We start from the raw sequence: 14,550 nt of genomic DNA, 5'->3' as shown, positions 1-14,550 counted from the left end.
TTTTCAACAAAGTTGGTGAGTGGAGTAAAGAGGAGGGAGAAAAGAGGAAGAAGAAGAAGAAGACTAGGGAGAAGGCTTTCCCCTTAGATCCCATAGCTATGTTTCACCTTTTTGCCGTCAGTATCTTCACCGGTGTCTTGAGATTTACATTTTAAGATAAGTAACACCATAAACCATTGACATATGATGAAACCCTTTTGTGTGTGGTTAGATTTAGAAGATAATGGAACCCATATGTGATTTTCTTAAAGGATTTAAGAAAGGAAACAAAGATTTGGGAGTTATTGAAGTAGTATTTGAGTATGGGAAGGGGATCCCAAGATTTGGGATTTTTCAAGCTAAGGTATGATTTCTTTCCCCAAATCGTGCTAATAGCTTAGATCTATGGAACAATCAAGTAGATGAGGCTTAGAATGTGTAAGAAATGAAGTGGGAACCACCCTATTGAGCTTGCAAGAGTTGGAATGAAAGAGAGAAGGAAAATAGCAAAGCCAGAATATCGGTGGGTAGGACCGGTGGGGCCACAGCTACCACTGTGACCCGCTTGTCTTCTCTGTGTCTACCGGTGGGTAGGACCGACGGGTGCCACACCTACTAGTATGACCTGCATGTCTTCTCTGTGTCTACCGATAGGTAGGTCCGATGGGTGCTGCACCTACCAGTGTGATCCACCTGTCTTCTCTGGGTCTACCGACAGATAGGACCGACGAGTGCCACACCTACCAGTATGACCCATCGGTCTGATAGTTTGCTCAGGTGGGTTCTCCTACCCACCTATATAACCCACCTGTAGCCCAAATGAGCTCCGATGGGACTCAAACTCACCGACAACCTTCCTCACGCTATTATATGTGTCATGACTATATCTTACGTCATTTGCAAACTCGAATTGGACTTATTTCTAAACTCCTATCTGCGCTAGGTTTCGAGAAACTCATCTTCTCACTCTGAATCTTACCCATACTGTGAGTGAAAACTCTTGTACAAGAATAGGTAAGTGGGGAGAGGACTTTGATCTTAATTTTCAGAGTGTTTTTTGGCATCCTATGCATTCATAGACTATACTGACATTCTGATTGCCATACCCATGCACATGATTGATGAATGAATGATGCATTTAGAACTAAACATATTGTATCATAATTTCTATATGCATGATTACTTACTTGAAATCTTGAGCATGAATTTATCATATGATGGATTACAATGATGATGTTTATCGATCATGTGTGGGATTTCTAGATTAAATGTCGTAGTCGACTTGGAAACAAATGCAATGGTACACCGTGGAATGGGACACAGAAGTATTATACAAGTGTCCTATCTCATGTAGGAGCATGTGGTTAGGATTGTATATTCCCTCATGCTATGACCCTTCCCAATAGTAGTTTACGTGTTGGGTTATCACTGGGAGGAAGCGTCGGTCGTCGACTGCCATGGTGGTTAGAAGTACGCCTGGATGATCACTAGGACAGTTAGAAATCTTGGTCATATATTCAGAGGGCCAATCATACTACTTTTAATTTCTGTTGTGGTTAGGCCACAATTTACTTTTCTACTATGGTTTGGCCACGATTTACATTTCTACTGTGGTTCAACCACGATTTACATTTTCGAGTGCCCACGGTGGGCCTTCTCCAACAACCCTATGGGAGTCTCATGGGATGAAGAACGCATCTCAAACTCAGGGCATACGCACACTGTAGTTGTGAGTAGCACATTACCTATAGCCTAGATATGATTGTTAGGTGAAGAGGAATAAAATGAATCTCATGCATATAGGATCATTTGATTGCGATTGCTTGTGTGCGCCTTTCTTTCCATTTACTGAGCTAGTGAGCTCACCCCTCGTGTACACATACCCTTTTAGATGATTTTACAGGATACTCTGTAGAGGAGCCCGTGCCGGGTCCTACTAATAAAACCCCAGTGGGGGATTGGTGGGTCCCTGAAGAATTCGAATACGGTGACGGATGCCCGTGTGAGGGTTGTGTTGCAGGGCAACAGTGACAGATTCCATCGACTGTACTCTTTTGATTCTTTTGGTATATTTTCCTTTTTGTGCTCTTGATATTTAAATTGTTATTTCTTGTGTAAATATCATGTCTACGGGCCCACATGTAAATACTTTATGTATAACAATTTGGGTATCAAGAGTATATGGGAAATTATAGCTAATCATTTACGACAAGATTTCTATTGTATTATATTATTATATTCCATTGATCACTTGTGGCTTGCTGTGTTGTGGTTATTGTGTCTGATGATCCTGGTGGTTTTGGATTACCCGAAGGGAACTCGATCACCGGTCCGATTCTATGTGAACAAGGAATGACACCTCTAGTGGTGTCACAGGAGCAGTCAGGGTGGAGAAGAAGCTTTCAGGGGCGGTTGATGTGGAGGATTCCGGCAAGAGTCAAGGAGAGTCTAGATTAGGAAAATCTCCTAATTTAGATTCACCATCCTTATCTTCTAAAACTGTTCCAGCGAATCAAGGAAGCTCGCAGTTACCTCGTCCAATAGAAGGGAATATTGCCATTGACCTGCCGATACCAATAGGATATTCCAAAGATCTCTTTTGAGAGAATCTAATTACGGATTGGAAAGAGAACAATTCTAATATGGAAGGGTCCGGTAGTCCTCACGGATCGGATAGCCCACATAGGTCTCCTCATGCTGAGCCTGATCGTTCCAGTGAGGTTCATTCGATTCTAGTGCAGTGCGGCCTTCTCTCTGCACAAGGCGCTGTTGATAATGGCCTTCTCGCCCAACATTACCCTGATGTTTCTGCCATTAATGTTGCTGCACTACAAAAGGAACACAATGTTGCCATGGAAATGGGAAAAAAAAAGGGGAAAGCAGGTGGTTAATGCGGAGCAGACTAGAAAGTCTGTCGTGTTCCCTCAAAAAAAATTTTTGATGTGTACCTTCTTTTGGAATATAAGGGGGATGAAGAAGGCTGCTGCCCGAGCTGCCTTGAGTAATATTCTAAAGGATAAGCACCCTGATATTATCTGTATTGCAGAACCTATGGTGGAGGTAGATTGTTTTCCTGCTATTTATTTTAATAACTTGGGTTATGATTCTATTCTGATTCACAATATTAGAACCGTTCCCTAACTTGTGGATATTATGGAAGAGATCATTAAATAAGCCTATTGTAGTTTCCATGTATGAGCAATTTATAACCCTGTCTGTTATTTGGTGACATCAGTCTATGTTTTTCTCATTTGTCCATGCGAGCTGCTTTTGAGCTGCTAGAATAGACTTATGGATTGACTTTTGTGCAACTCCAGTTGATTCCTCTCCATGGCTAGTGGTTGGGGATTTTAATGCAACACTTGCATCGCATAAAAAGAGAGGTCCAAGAGCCTTTAACTTGGCATCTACGTCTGAATTCAATGCTACTATTGATGCCTATAATTAATTCAGATTCCCTCCCGTGCGTGCAAATTTACAGGGTCCAATAACAGAAAGAGAGGGAATGTTATGGCAGTGCTTGATAGAAGTTTCTGTAATGAAAATTGGCTCAATGTTTTCCAAGATTGTGCCCAGGAGGTGCTGCATTGACTTCCTCATATCATACCCCTTTATGCATTACCTCGGAAGCTGTGTTGAAGCCCTCAAATTGTCCATTTAGGATCCAAAAATTCTAGATGGAGCATGAAGGATTTATAAAGGTGGTCGAAGATTCTTGGAAGGAGGTTGTGAGTGGATCTCCTATAAATGTCCTAGCTCAAAAACTGAAATGCTTGAAACTTGTGTTAAAGGGTTGGGCAAAATTAGTTTTCCCTGATCTGGATCTACAGTTACAAGTTGCAAAGGAGGAGCTAGATAAAATTTAGGTTCAGATTGATCAAGCTGGCATCGATGATCATATTTTTAATTTGGAGGCAAATGCTAAAACTAGGTACCTGAAAGCTCTTCACTATAATGAAAAACTGTGGGCAGGAAAGGTGAGAAACAAGTGGCCTACCCAAGGTGACTGTAATACCAGGTTTTTCCATTTATCAGCTAAAATCAGAAGGGCCAAAAACTCTATTCTCTCATTGAAAAAGGCGGATGGGAATTTTGTCTCTCATCCTGATGATGTCACTGATCACGTGGTTGAGTTCTATAAGTCTTTTCATAGAGCAAGTCCAGTTGTTGATCATGGAAAGTTGTTGGATTGTATACCTTGGGTGCTTGATGATTTGGATATCAGTAATTGGAAGTTATTCCCAGTGAAGAAGAAATCAAACAAGCAATGTGGAACTTAGACCCTGATAGCTCTCCATGTACTGATGGTTTCTCAGGGGCTTTCTTTAGGCACTATTGGGAGCTGGTAGATCATGATGTTTGTAGAGCAATGAGGGGTTTTCTCAAATCTGGCATTCTCCCTAAAGGGATCAACAACAGTTTCTTGATTTTAATTCCAAAAACCGAAGGCGCCAATTCTCTGGACAAATTTAGGCCTCTATGCATGGGCAACTTCTTCTACAAAGTCTTGACTAAGATTATGACATCTAAACTCTCCATTTTTCTGCCCAGGATAATCTTAGATGAGCAAGGAGCATTTTAGAAAGGCAAAGTTAGTCAATCAATTATTTGCTTGGCTTCGGAGCTAGCAAATCTCATGTTTGACTCTACAAGAAGTGGTGGTATAGGCATTAAAATAGATATCCAGAAAGCCTACGCCTTTGATACTGTTTCATGGAGCTTTCTCTTCCAAGTCGTAAGAAAATTTGGGTTTTCTGATAAATGGATTGTCTGGCTTCATCAAATCCTTGCTTCATCCAGGATATCTATCCTTCTGAATGGGGTTCCTGTTGGCTTCTTTGGTGTTGAGAGAGGTCTCTGTCAAGGTGATCCCATTTGTCCTCTATTATTAATTCATGCAGAGGAAGTCTTGTGTAGGAGGGTCCGCCTCATGATTCAGGAGAAAAAGTTGTAGACTCTCAAAGGACCGAGAGGAGTTCAATTGTTGGGGTTCTTATTATTTGTAGATGACATCTTTCTCTTCCTGGATGGTTCCATTAGACATGTCAGGCATCTTCATAATTTCTTATCTAAGTACCAACAATTTTCAGGCCAGAAGATCAAATTGGATAAGAGTAAGCTTTTCCTGGGGAGAATGTCTCTGGATAGGAAGCAACTTATCTCTGACACTCTTGGAATTTCCATATCTAAATTTCCAACAAAATACTTAGGGGTGGAAATCTTTAAGGGAAGAGTGAAAAAAGAGCCTTTGTTGTCTATGATGGATAAAATTAAAGGGAGGATGGCTAGTTGGAAGGGAAAGCTTTTGTCAATGACTAGTAGAGTGGAGCTGGTCAGGTCAGTAATATCTAGTATGCCCTCTCACAATTTCTCTGTGTATTGGTGGCCTAGCTCTCTATTGAAAACTATGGAGTTATGGATGAGGAACTTCAGATGGATGGGAGATCCTGATACTGCTAAAGGAGTGACAATCAAATGGGATACAGTCTGTAAGCCTAGGAAGGAGGGAGGGCTTGGGATTAGGCACCTAAGAGATGTTAATAAAGCCCTTCTTTCTAAACAGGTCTGGTACATAAAGCATTCCAATTCTGCCCTAAGTAATCTCATAAAGGCAAGATTTCTGAGGAAAAATGGGGAGCATAAGAAGGGATACAAGTCCTCATCGGTTTGGCCTGGTCTAAAACGAATGTGGAAATTTGTCTCAAGTAAAGAAAGGTGGATTGTAGGCAATGGGACCTCTATAAATTGTTGGAAAGATAGATGGATTGGAGCAGAATCTATCCAGGAGATGTTCTCTATGGAGGATGACTTTTATTCTTCCTCCACTATGAACGTCGATGACTTCATCTTTAACCACAAGTGGGTCTTCCCTAAGGTATCTTCTCTTTTTCTTAGAAATATCTTTGCCGCTACTTCCAAAATAAATATCCCAAGGCAAGGTATTGGTGACAAATGTGTTTGGAGTCTCTCCACTTTTGGTATTTTTGCACGAAGTCTGCATGGGATGAAATTCATTGTAAAAATCCTAAGATTCCATGGTATGATCTTGTCTGGGTGAAAGGATTGTCCCCTCGGCAGTCTACGTTTGGATGGAGGTTGTATCATGAGATATTGTTGACATATGACATTATTTGCAGGAGAGGTGTTTCACTTGCCTCCAGATGTGTTATGTGTGAAGAAGAGGTTGAGTCCCTTCCTCACCTATTTTTGGAATGCAAAGTCACTATGCAAATCTAGAAAAAAAATTTGGACTGCTTTGGTTTGAGTTGGAAGAATCAAGCCTCCATATCGGAGTTGGTTCTTTGGTGGAAGAGAAAGAGAAGAATCTTATCAGTGAAGGACCCTTGGATGGCTGGCTTTACTTTAATACCTGATGTAACTTGGCAAGAGCGAAATCATAGAAGACATGGAGGCATGGGTGGAAATTTTTATTTTTTGTTTAATAGGGTTCTGAGATCTCTCAAGGAGACGAGTCTTAACCTGAAGGGCATAATTTGATTTGCCTTGGATCTGATTTGCTACAGAAAATTGGGTCTCTATGCAATTCCTAGCAGCCCATGTGCTTTTCAAGAAATTCATTGGTGCAAGCCCCCTCGGCACTGGATGAAGCTAAATGTTGATGGCAGTTCAACGAGGAATCCTGGGAGAGCAAGTGCCGCTGGTGTGATACGTGACTCCCAAGGGAGAGTGAACTTTTCATTCAAGATCTTCCTAGCTATTCAGACTAATTATTATGCTGAATTCAGAAGCTTGATGGAAGGAATTCGTCATGCTATGAATCGGAGGGTGTCAAGGCTTTGGATTGAGTCTAACTCGGTCGCAATTGTGACTGTTGTCTAGTGCAAGTCTCTTCCATGGTTTGTCCTTCAAGACTGGATTTCTCTTCAACAATATCTCAACTCAATTTCTTGGAAGCTTACTCATTGCTACAGGGAATCAAACCCTGTTGCGGATTATCTTGCTTGATCTACAGCAAAAACAGGCGTCTCAGGAACCATGGAGGAATTTCCTTCATATATTCTTGAGGAAATTAGAAATGACATGTTAGCAATGTCTAGATTTAGATTTTGCAGATAGCTTTGGAGGGGCCCTGCTGATGGCAATGCCGAACATGGGGCTAAGGTTTTTCTTCTGATTTACTCTATTTCGATTTTTATTTTTAATACAATTCTGACTTATAGGAAAAAGGTATGTCCTAACAAACTTTATTGGATGTAGATATTGGGTCAATCTGCCATTGCTTCTGTTCTTTTGCTTCAATCTAGGACTGTTGATCTAACAGGTAAATTATCTGTACAGTCATTTTACATGTTAATATGGAAGGTAAGTTGCATTGGTTTCACAAAACCTTATGATGCTAAACAAGTTTCAAACACAACACTAGATCTTCCAATCCTACAAAAACCACATTTTTTTTTAATTAAAATCGTAGTTCATGACCTAATAAAAAAGTTTAAATTGATGATATCTTGCTTTAGAAGGCCATATATTCAATTGGAAATAATCCACTCCTACCATTGATCATGTACTATTTTATAAAATTTTATTATTTTACTTCCATGTATTCTCTTTTTTCTATTTCAAACTATAACTCTCTTGTGGCATTTCAAGAAAATCCCCACGTCTTACCTCCTCACACCTCTCAGTGAAGAAAGAACTTGATCTCCATACGCAGGGGCAACAAGCCACAATCCTTAGTATTATGCTAGCTGAAATCTTCATGAATTTGAATTTTTAATTTCTTATGGTTTTTACCCTTATAACAAAAAGAGCCATAGGTGCAAATGTTAGAAAAATGTGATGAGTTAGTTGTTGCATTTCATGACACAAAACATTCTCTCTTTGCAGCTAGTAAGTGCCGAGTACCTTCTCCTTCAATTTGCACGCTGAGAAGAATATCTAGCCAAAAAAAAAAAAAAAAGTTAATTATAACATTTTTTTAAAACATATGATTTTATCTAATGGTTTTATGTTCTTTTCTAACAAAGAGTCCCTCCACCTAATGCAGGAATCTTTCCCACACTTTTTTCTTTTTTTTACTTTTTTTCATGTAGTTATAGTCATTGATTCTACTAAGGATTCCCTAGATAATACGCACATCAATTTTGGTGACCTATCTTAAATGAATGACCCAAAAGGAATCAACTAAAAGATTCTTCTCTATACATCCACATCATTATGGCTTGTAAGAAATCTCTCAGGTTGTGGGTCTCAATGTATCTTCCAAGCATTTCTTAACAGACGTGTTCCTTTTGTGATTCTATAACCACTTGAAAAAGTACAGTCTTCCATGGCTTCATGGGGAACTAAGAGGATTTGGCTCGTCTCTAATTCTTCATCTACCAATTCTCTATCTTTATGCTACATTTGTCCTATTCTAGTCCAACGGCTGTGGATCAAATGGATTTTAATAGCATAAACTAACATAAAAGAAAGAGAAAACCAGGGGGAAAATCCTCATTCCTCTCTTTCTTTTCTTTTTTTTTTTTAGGTAGTTGTAGTCATTTATTTTACTATGGATTCCCTGGATAACACGCACGTCAAATTTAATGGCCTATCTTAAGCGAATGACTACCTTTGTAATGTGCATTCTCCATATTATCACTCGTTCTATTATTCATAAATGTCTACTATTTAAATAACCTCATGCACTATTACTTGCATGTAAATACATCAGGTTGGCCAAGAATTCAGATGAACACTAGGTGTTAAGTTAACATTCCCTTCAAGTTAAAAGGGAAAATACTCTCAACAGTTAACACAACCATTTATTCTTGAATTAACCCATATTCCCCAGCCCTCATTAAGGATGAAGAAAGCTTTTTAGTTACACTACCCTTATTCATATAGATGGGAATAAGGAAGTCGAGGGCTAAGGAGGACTTCCAATGGGAATTCCTTGGGCATGGTTAAACCAGTGCCCTCAGTCATATCTACAGGCTTATCAGAGGGTGTTTGCAGATTGAACCCATGAAGCAAACGAGCAACCATCATGTTCATGGTTTTTAGGGCAAACATCATCCCCGGGCATGATCTTCTACCAGACCCGAAAGGAATCAACTCAAAGCTTTTTCCCCGTACATCCATATCAGCATGCCTAGTAAGAAATCTCTCGGGTTGGAATTCCAAAGGGTTTGTCCAAACCTGTGGGTCTCGATGTATCTTCCAAGCATTCACTAACACACGTGTTCCTTTTGTGACTCTGAAGCCACTTGAAAAAGTACAGTCTTCCATGGCTACATGGGGTGCTAAAAGGGGTCCTGCAGGGTATAGACGAAATGTTTCCTTGATTATTGCTTGGAGATACACTAGGTTATCTATGTCTTCTTCTTCAACATTCCTATCCTTCCCAATGTGGAAATCCAATTCTTCTTGAGCCTTTGTTAACACTTCTTTGTGGTTCAGTAACAAAGAAAGAACCCATGAAAGAGATAATGCAGTGGTATCTGTAGCAGCTACGATCATATTCTGCAAAATATAAATATCAATTTACTATAAATTAGAATCTTGATGAACACAATTAATGGATCTAATAAAACCTATGGAAAAAGAACGCTATCTGATAGTTTTTGGTACGCCTAGGCACATGAGAAAGTGTAACTATGTTGTGAAACGGCCATGCATCGGTTCCACTTCCCAATTTTCTGGGTATATGCAACACTATCGAGTTGCTTTCTTTCTCCCTAAAAACTAAAAATCTCTTCCTCCAGGGGAAAAAAAAAATTGCTGCTACGCAGGTTGTAGGAATTTTCAGGTTACCTGGACTCGAAGCCAAAGAAATGGAATAATTTATTTCCCCTTTGCCTTCACAAATATCCTATTAGGCTTTTATATTTTCCAAAATACCCTTCAAGATCCCATTTCTATGCTTGCTAACCCTAATAACAGGAAAGTTCCACAATTAATGGATCTAATAAAAATTAAAACTCTCTTATCCCTAAAAAAAAAGTTTGCTACTATTCAAGTTGCAAGAACTTTCTTGTTACCCAAACTCGGAGACAAACAGAGAGAATAATTCATTACCCTTTGGATCACAAATACCCTCTTAGGTATTATTATTTTCTGAAACTCTTTAAGATTCCATTTATTTGGCTGCAAACCCCATGACAGGAAAATTCCCACAACCTGGTTAACAGCAAAATTTCTTTCTCCCCTTCTCCCCTCCCCCAAAAAATATTACTTACCAGTGCAGTTGCCTTCACTATTGTATCACGATCATGGCCGTGTAATTGAGCATCTTCTTCAAGAAATGAAAGCATCACATCCATGAAGTCTTGCTGCTGATCACCATCAGTAGTCTTCTCAGATACTCTCTTTTGCCGATGTTCTTGGAGCCAGCTCTCAGCAAGCACGTCCATCTCTTTAGCAATTTTCTTCATTGTCCTTTGTTGCCCATCCCAATCAAACCATGATAGAAAGCTGGGAAGCACATCTGATGCAACTGAGACACCTACGTATTTAAAGAAATCAACTATGAGACTTTGGATCCTCTGGACCTCTTCATTGTTCTCACCATCGACAAAACTGAAATATCGTTTACAGACAACCATCTTAAGAACAATATTCATGGTTAGATCTCGAAACAATCGATTCATTTCGACCTTAATCTGATTCCTATTGTTTCTCACCCAAAGCCCATATAGATCCTTGACACAATTTTCGATCTCTGCATATCTAACTTGCCTGAGTGACACCAGCCGGCGGGTGGAGAGTAGCTCAAGAACCACCCACTTGCGTACTTCACGCCAGTAAGGTCCATAGGGGGCCAAACCCATTAATGCATAGTCATAGCTCAAGTGGTTGCTTGAGGCACTTCTTGGACGGCTAGCAAGAGCTCTGTCGTTAATGGTGAAGCACTCCATGGCTAATTCCCTGCTGCTGATGATAAGTGTCCGATGAACACCAAATCGGACAGTGAAGGCTGGTCCATGCTTGTCGGCCATGGCTGCAAGTGTTCGATGGAGTGGCTGAGATAACTGAAGGAGGTGACCGATTATAGGCCATGCTCCCGGTGCTTCCGGGGCTTCTGTGACCTTACTCTTGTTATCAACATAGGTGGTACCTTTTGGGATCCATAGATGGTAGATCAAGAGAGCTAGAGCTAATACACCACCAATTGCTTGGAGTTGGATAAGCAGCATCTCCATGAGTGGCTTGGGCATTTCAGAGTGAGAAAGAGGAATGGGGCGAAGTAAGTATATATAATTGTGATCAATCATATGACCCATGTCTGCAACAATTGTTAGTTGAAGGGAACGAGGTGGCCGATTGTAAGCCATGCTCCGAGGTGGTAAAGTATCCAATCAAGAGTCAATGCCTTATCGGGGCTTTCGTGGAGAAATACAACTCTTTGGCCAACTATGTCGCCTTGAATTGGAAAGGATCTTTTCATCAAAAAAAATTGGAAAGGATCTTTTCATCGAAAAAAAATTGGAAAGGATCTTTGCCCATTAATTAGGAGTACTCAACTATCAGCTGCCCACGTGGGGGACGACAGGGAAAAGGTCTGGATCCGCCATGGTTGTGTGGAGGCATCCCATCGAGCCTAGGAAAAAAATCCTCTGTTTTTTTAATCCATGTTTTTCCTTGTTTTGCTACCTGCAGAACACGACATGTGGACAACTTTAAGACCAACGCATCGGATGTAATAATCCTCACCCAATCTTGACCGTTGGATCCTCTGTTGTCCACGTGTCGTGTTCTACAAGTAGCAAAACAAGGAAAAACAGGGATAAGAAAAACAAAGGATTTTGATCCTTGAGCCTACTACACACTTGAAAAAGCTATTAGTAAAGAGGAGCAATAAATTTCTTTATATATAATCAGCACAGATGTATATTAGAGGGAGTGAAAATTCGCAGAGATTACAATATTACCCAAACACATAGAATCAACTTATTCACCTTTGACATTGCCATCAGCAGACAAGGAAGACTCCTTAAAGAAAAAACATCAAGAGAACCTATAATGAGGCTTCTCTTGAGCGTCCCAGATGAAATTATTTAACAAAAACTGAGGAGGAGAATTCTAGAGAGAGAAATTTCTAGACCTTGGTTGGAATACATAAAAGCCTCTTTGTTTTATGAACCGAGTTTCCTGACACCCATGGTGAATGAGAATACATTCATGGAGGGGGAAGGTGGGGTCAAAAGCATGGGAGTGGTATTGGGGTTTTTTCAAGAGTTTTACAATAGGAGTTTGTAGACCCTAGGATCAACGATGAACCTCACCGTCTGGTTCAAGATAACTTTGTCCTTGTTTTATTTGATCATATAAAGCACAAACTGATTTTACAACGGAGAATTAACTACAGTATTATTAATTTTTAAAGTGCTCAATGTCACCACCGTTTTTCCTAATGATATCCAACAGCTTACCCACTAATACAACTTAGAATCAAAATTAAGGCAAAAGATCAATGCCAGGTCACATGGTCTCTATATCAACACGGGGTAGTGCGCATGCAACACATCAACATGAAGGGAATTTCTGATTTTACAAGGGGTGAGATGATAATTTTGTATGCCTCTCGATGTCAGGGTCACAGGACTAGGGAGTTTTATTTTTCCCTAAAATTATATAGGGGAAGAGTTGTTTATTAGGGAATTGGTCGTTGCGCCAGCGCAAGGACCAATGGGAATGCATATGGAAGTATAAATGTAGACATGCTCACCTTTCACTCTCTTCAACAAGATATGTAACAATAAATGGCATAGGTAAACTCCAAGGGGTAGTGGAATTGGCATGGGACCTTCGTCCCAAGAAGCATTTGGTTCTGGGAACGACTCCCTTTATCTCCTTGGGGTCACTCACATGAGGTGTTTTAGTATTCTTCACTCTTTTCAATAAAAGTAGAATGGTTCTCCTTCAACCTGGCATGAACCGATTTATACAGTTATGGGGTTAGTATAACCCATAGGATTAGTCAAGTCGAAGGCTTGGATATCCATCTTTAGCCAAAAAAAAATGAAATAGGTATATTTTAATGCAAAAAACCTTGTTGTAACCAAAGTGGAGAGCTAATAAGTTTTTTTTTTTTTTTTTTTTCTCCTTAACTAGAATAAATCTTACATTAAATAACTTTCAAAATTTTTAAACTTCTTTTGGATACATTAAATAACTTTTAAGAATAAAACAATGAATAATTAAAGAAAGTTACAACTTCCGACAATAAGTTGCACCCTATTTTTAATTAGGGTCTAACCAATACCCATGTAGTAATTAACACATCCCAAACATCTTATTTAAATCCACACAAAAGGAAATCTCTAATTGCATACTAGATTACCTAAAAGTTAAAAAGAAAAGACTCTCAATAACACCCCCATTTTATTCTTTTAATAAACCCATTCTTTACTTATGGTAGAAACCGGCCACTATTCCCCAACCCTCATTAAGATTCACAAAAGTTTTTTAATTATACCCTAGAGTTCCTCTACTTACTTACTGACATGAATCTCTAAAAACAAAATATAAAATAATAATAATAATAATAATAATATTAATATTAATAATTCTTATCCATATAGATGGGAATAAGGAAGTCAAGAGCTAAGGAAAACTTCCAATGGGAATTCGTTGGGCATGGTTAAACCAGTGCCCTCAATCATATCTACATGCTTATCAGAGGGTGTTTGCAGATTGAACCCATGAAGCAAACGAGCAATCATCATGTTCATGGTTTTTAGGGTAAACATCATCCCCGGGAACGATCTTCTACCCGACCCAAAAGGAATCAACTCAAAGCTTTTTCACCGTACATCCATATCAGCATGCCTAGTAAGAAATCTCTCGGGTTGGAATTCCAAAGGGTTTGTCTAAACCCATGGGTCTTAATGTATCTTCCAAACATTCGCTAACACACGTGTTCCTTTTGAGACTCTGAAACCTCTTGAAAAGGTACAGTTTTCCATGGCTTCATGGGGAAGTAAGAGTGGTACAGAAGGGCACAGACGAAGTGTTTCCTTGATTATTGCTTTGAGATACACAAGCTTATCAATGCCTTTTTCTTCTACATTCCTATCCTTCCCAATGTGAAAATCCAATTCTTCTTGAGCCTTTGTTAAGACTTCCTTGTGGTTTAGTAACAAAGAAAGAACCCATGAAAGGGATGCCCCAGTAGTATCGATGGCAGCTCAGATCATATTTTGCAAAATATATAGTTTTCAATTTATTATAAACTATGGATGAAATTTTGCTGCTACTCGGGTTGCATGACTAAAGTTTTCATCGATATTTGAAGAGAAACCAAGTCTATTAGGGAGATGTGGGCTAATTGATAGTCGATTTGGGGACTAAACTCCCAACACTCACCTACATGTGTGGCATTACATACTGCGCACACGTGGATAAGTGAAAACCCACTCTAATACCATGTAAAATTTCCATCCCAACAGCTTGAACTCGATCTGCCATTGAAGGTGTCAATTTCAGACTCGACAGGCCCAATCGAGTCCAACACATTTATAATCAATCATTCCAAGTGCAAGAGTGGGACAGACGATTACTAGCTCGACATGTTTAAACCCAATTAGAGTCTCTTTATAACATGGTAACTTTTTTTTTTTTTTT

At 39.5% G+C, this 14,550-nt stretch overlaps 1 protein-coding gene across 1 annotated transcript; it reads right to left on the bottom strand.

The window, feature by feature from the left end:
- Window positions 1–8,592: 8,592 nt before the first annotated feature.
- On the bottom strand, window positions 8,593–11,273 carry LOC122075964 (xanthotoxin 5-hydroxylase CYP82C4-like). Its single transcript, XM_042641198.1, has 2 exons — window positions 10,164–11,273; window positions 8,593–9,447 (listed from the first exon to the last, which is right to left on the bottom strand). The coding sequence occupies exons 1-2, from the start codon at window positions 11,256–11,258 to the stop codon at window positions 8,818–8,820; spliced, it is 1,725 nt and encodes a 574-aa protein (XP_042497132.1). The 5' UTR covers window positions 11,259–11,273; the 3' UTR covers window positions 8,593–8,817.
- Window positions 11,274–14,550: the final 3,277 nt, after the last annotated feature.

The sequence above is a fragment of the Macadamia integrifolia genome, chromosome 4, assembly GCF_013358625.1.
Source record: "Macadamia integrifolia cultivar HAES 741 chromosome 4, SCU_Mint_v3, whole genome shotgun sequence".
Lineage (NCBI taxonomy): Eukaryota > Viridiplantae > Streptophyta > Magnoliopsida > Proteales > Proteaceae > Macadamia > Macadamia integrifolia.
This window is presented reverse-complemented; position numbering and strand designations above follow the sequence as displayed.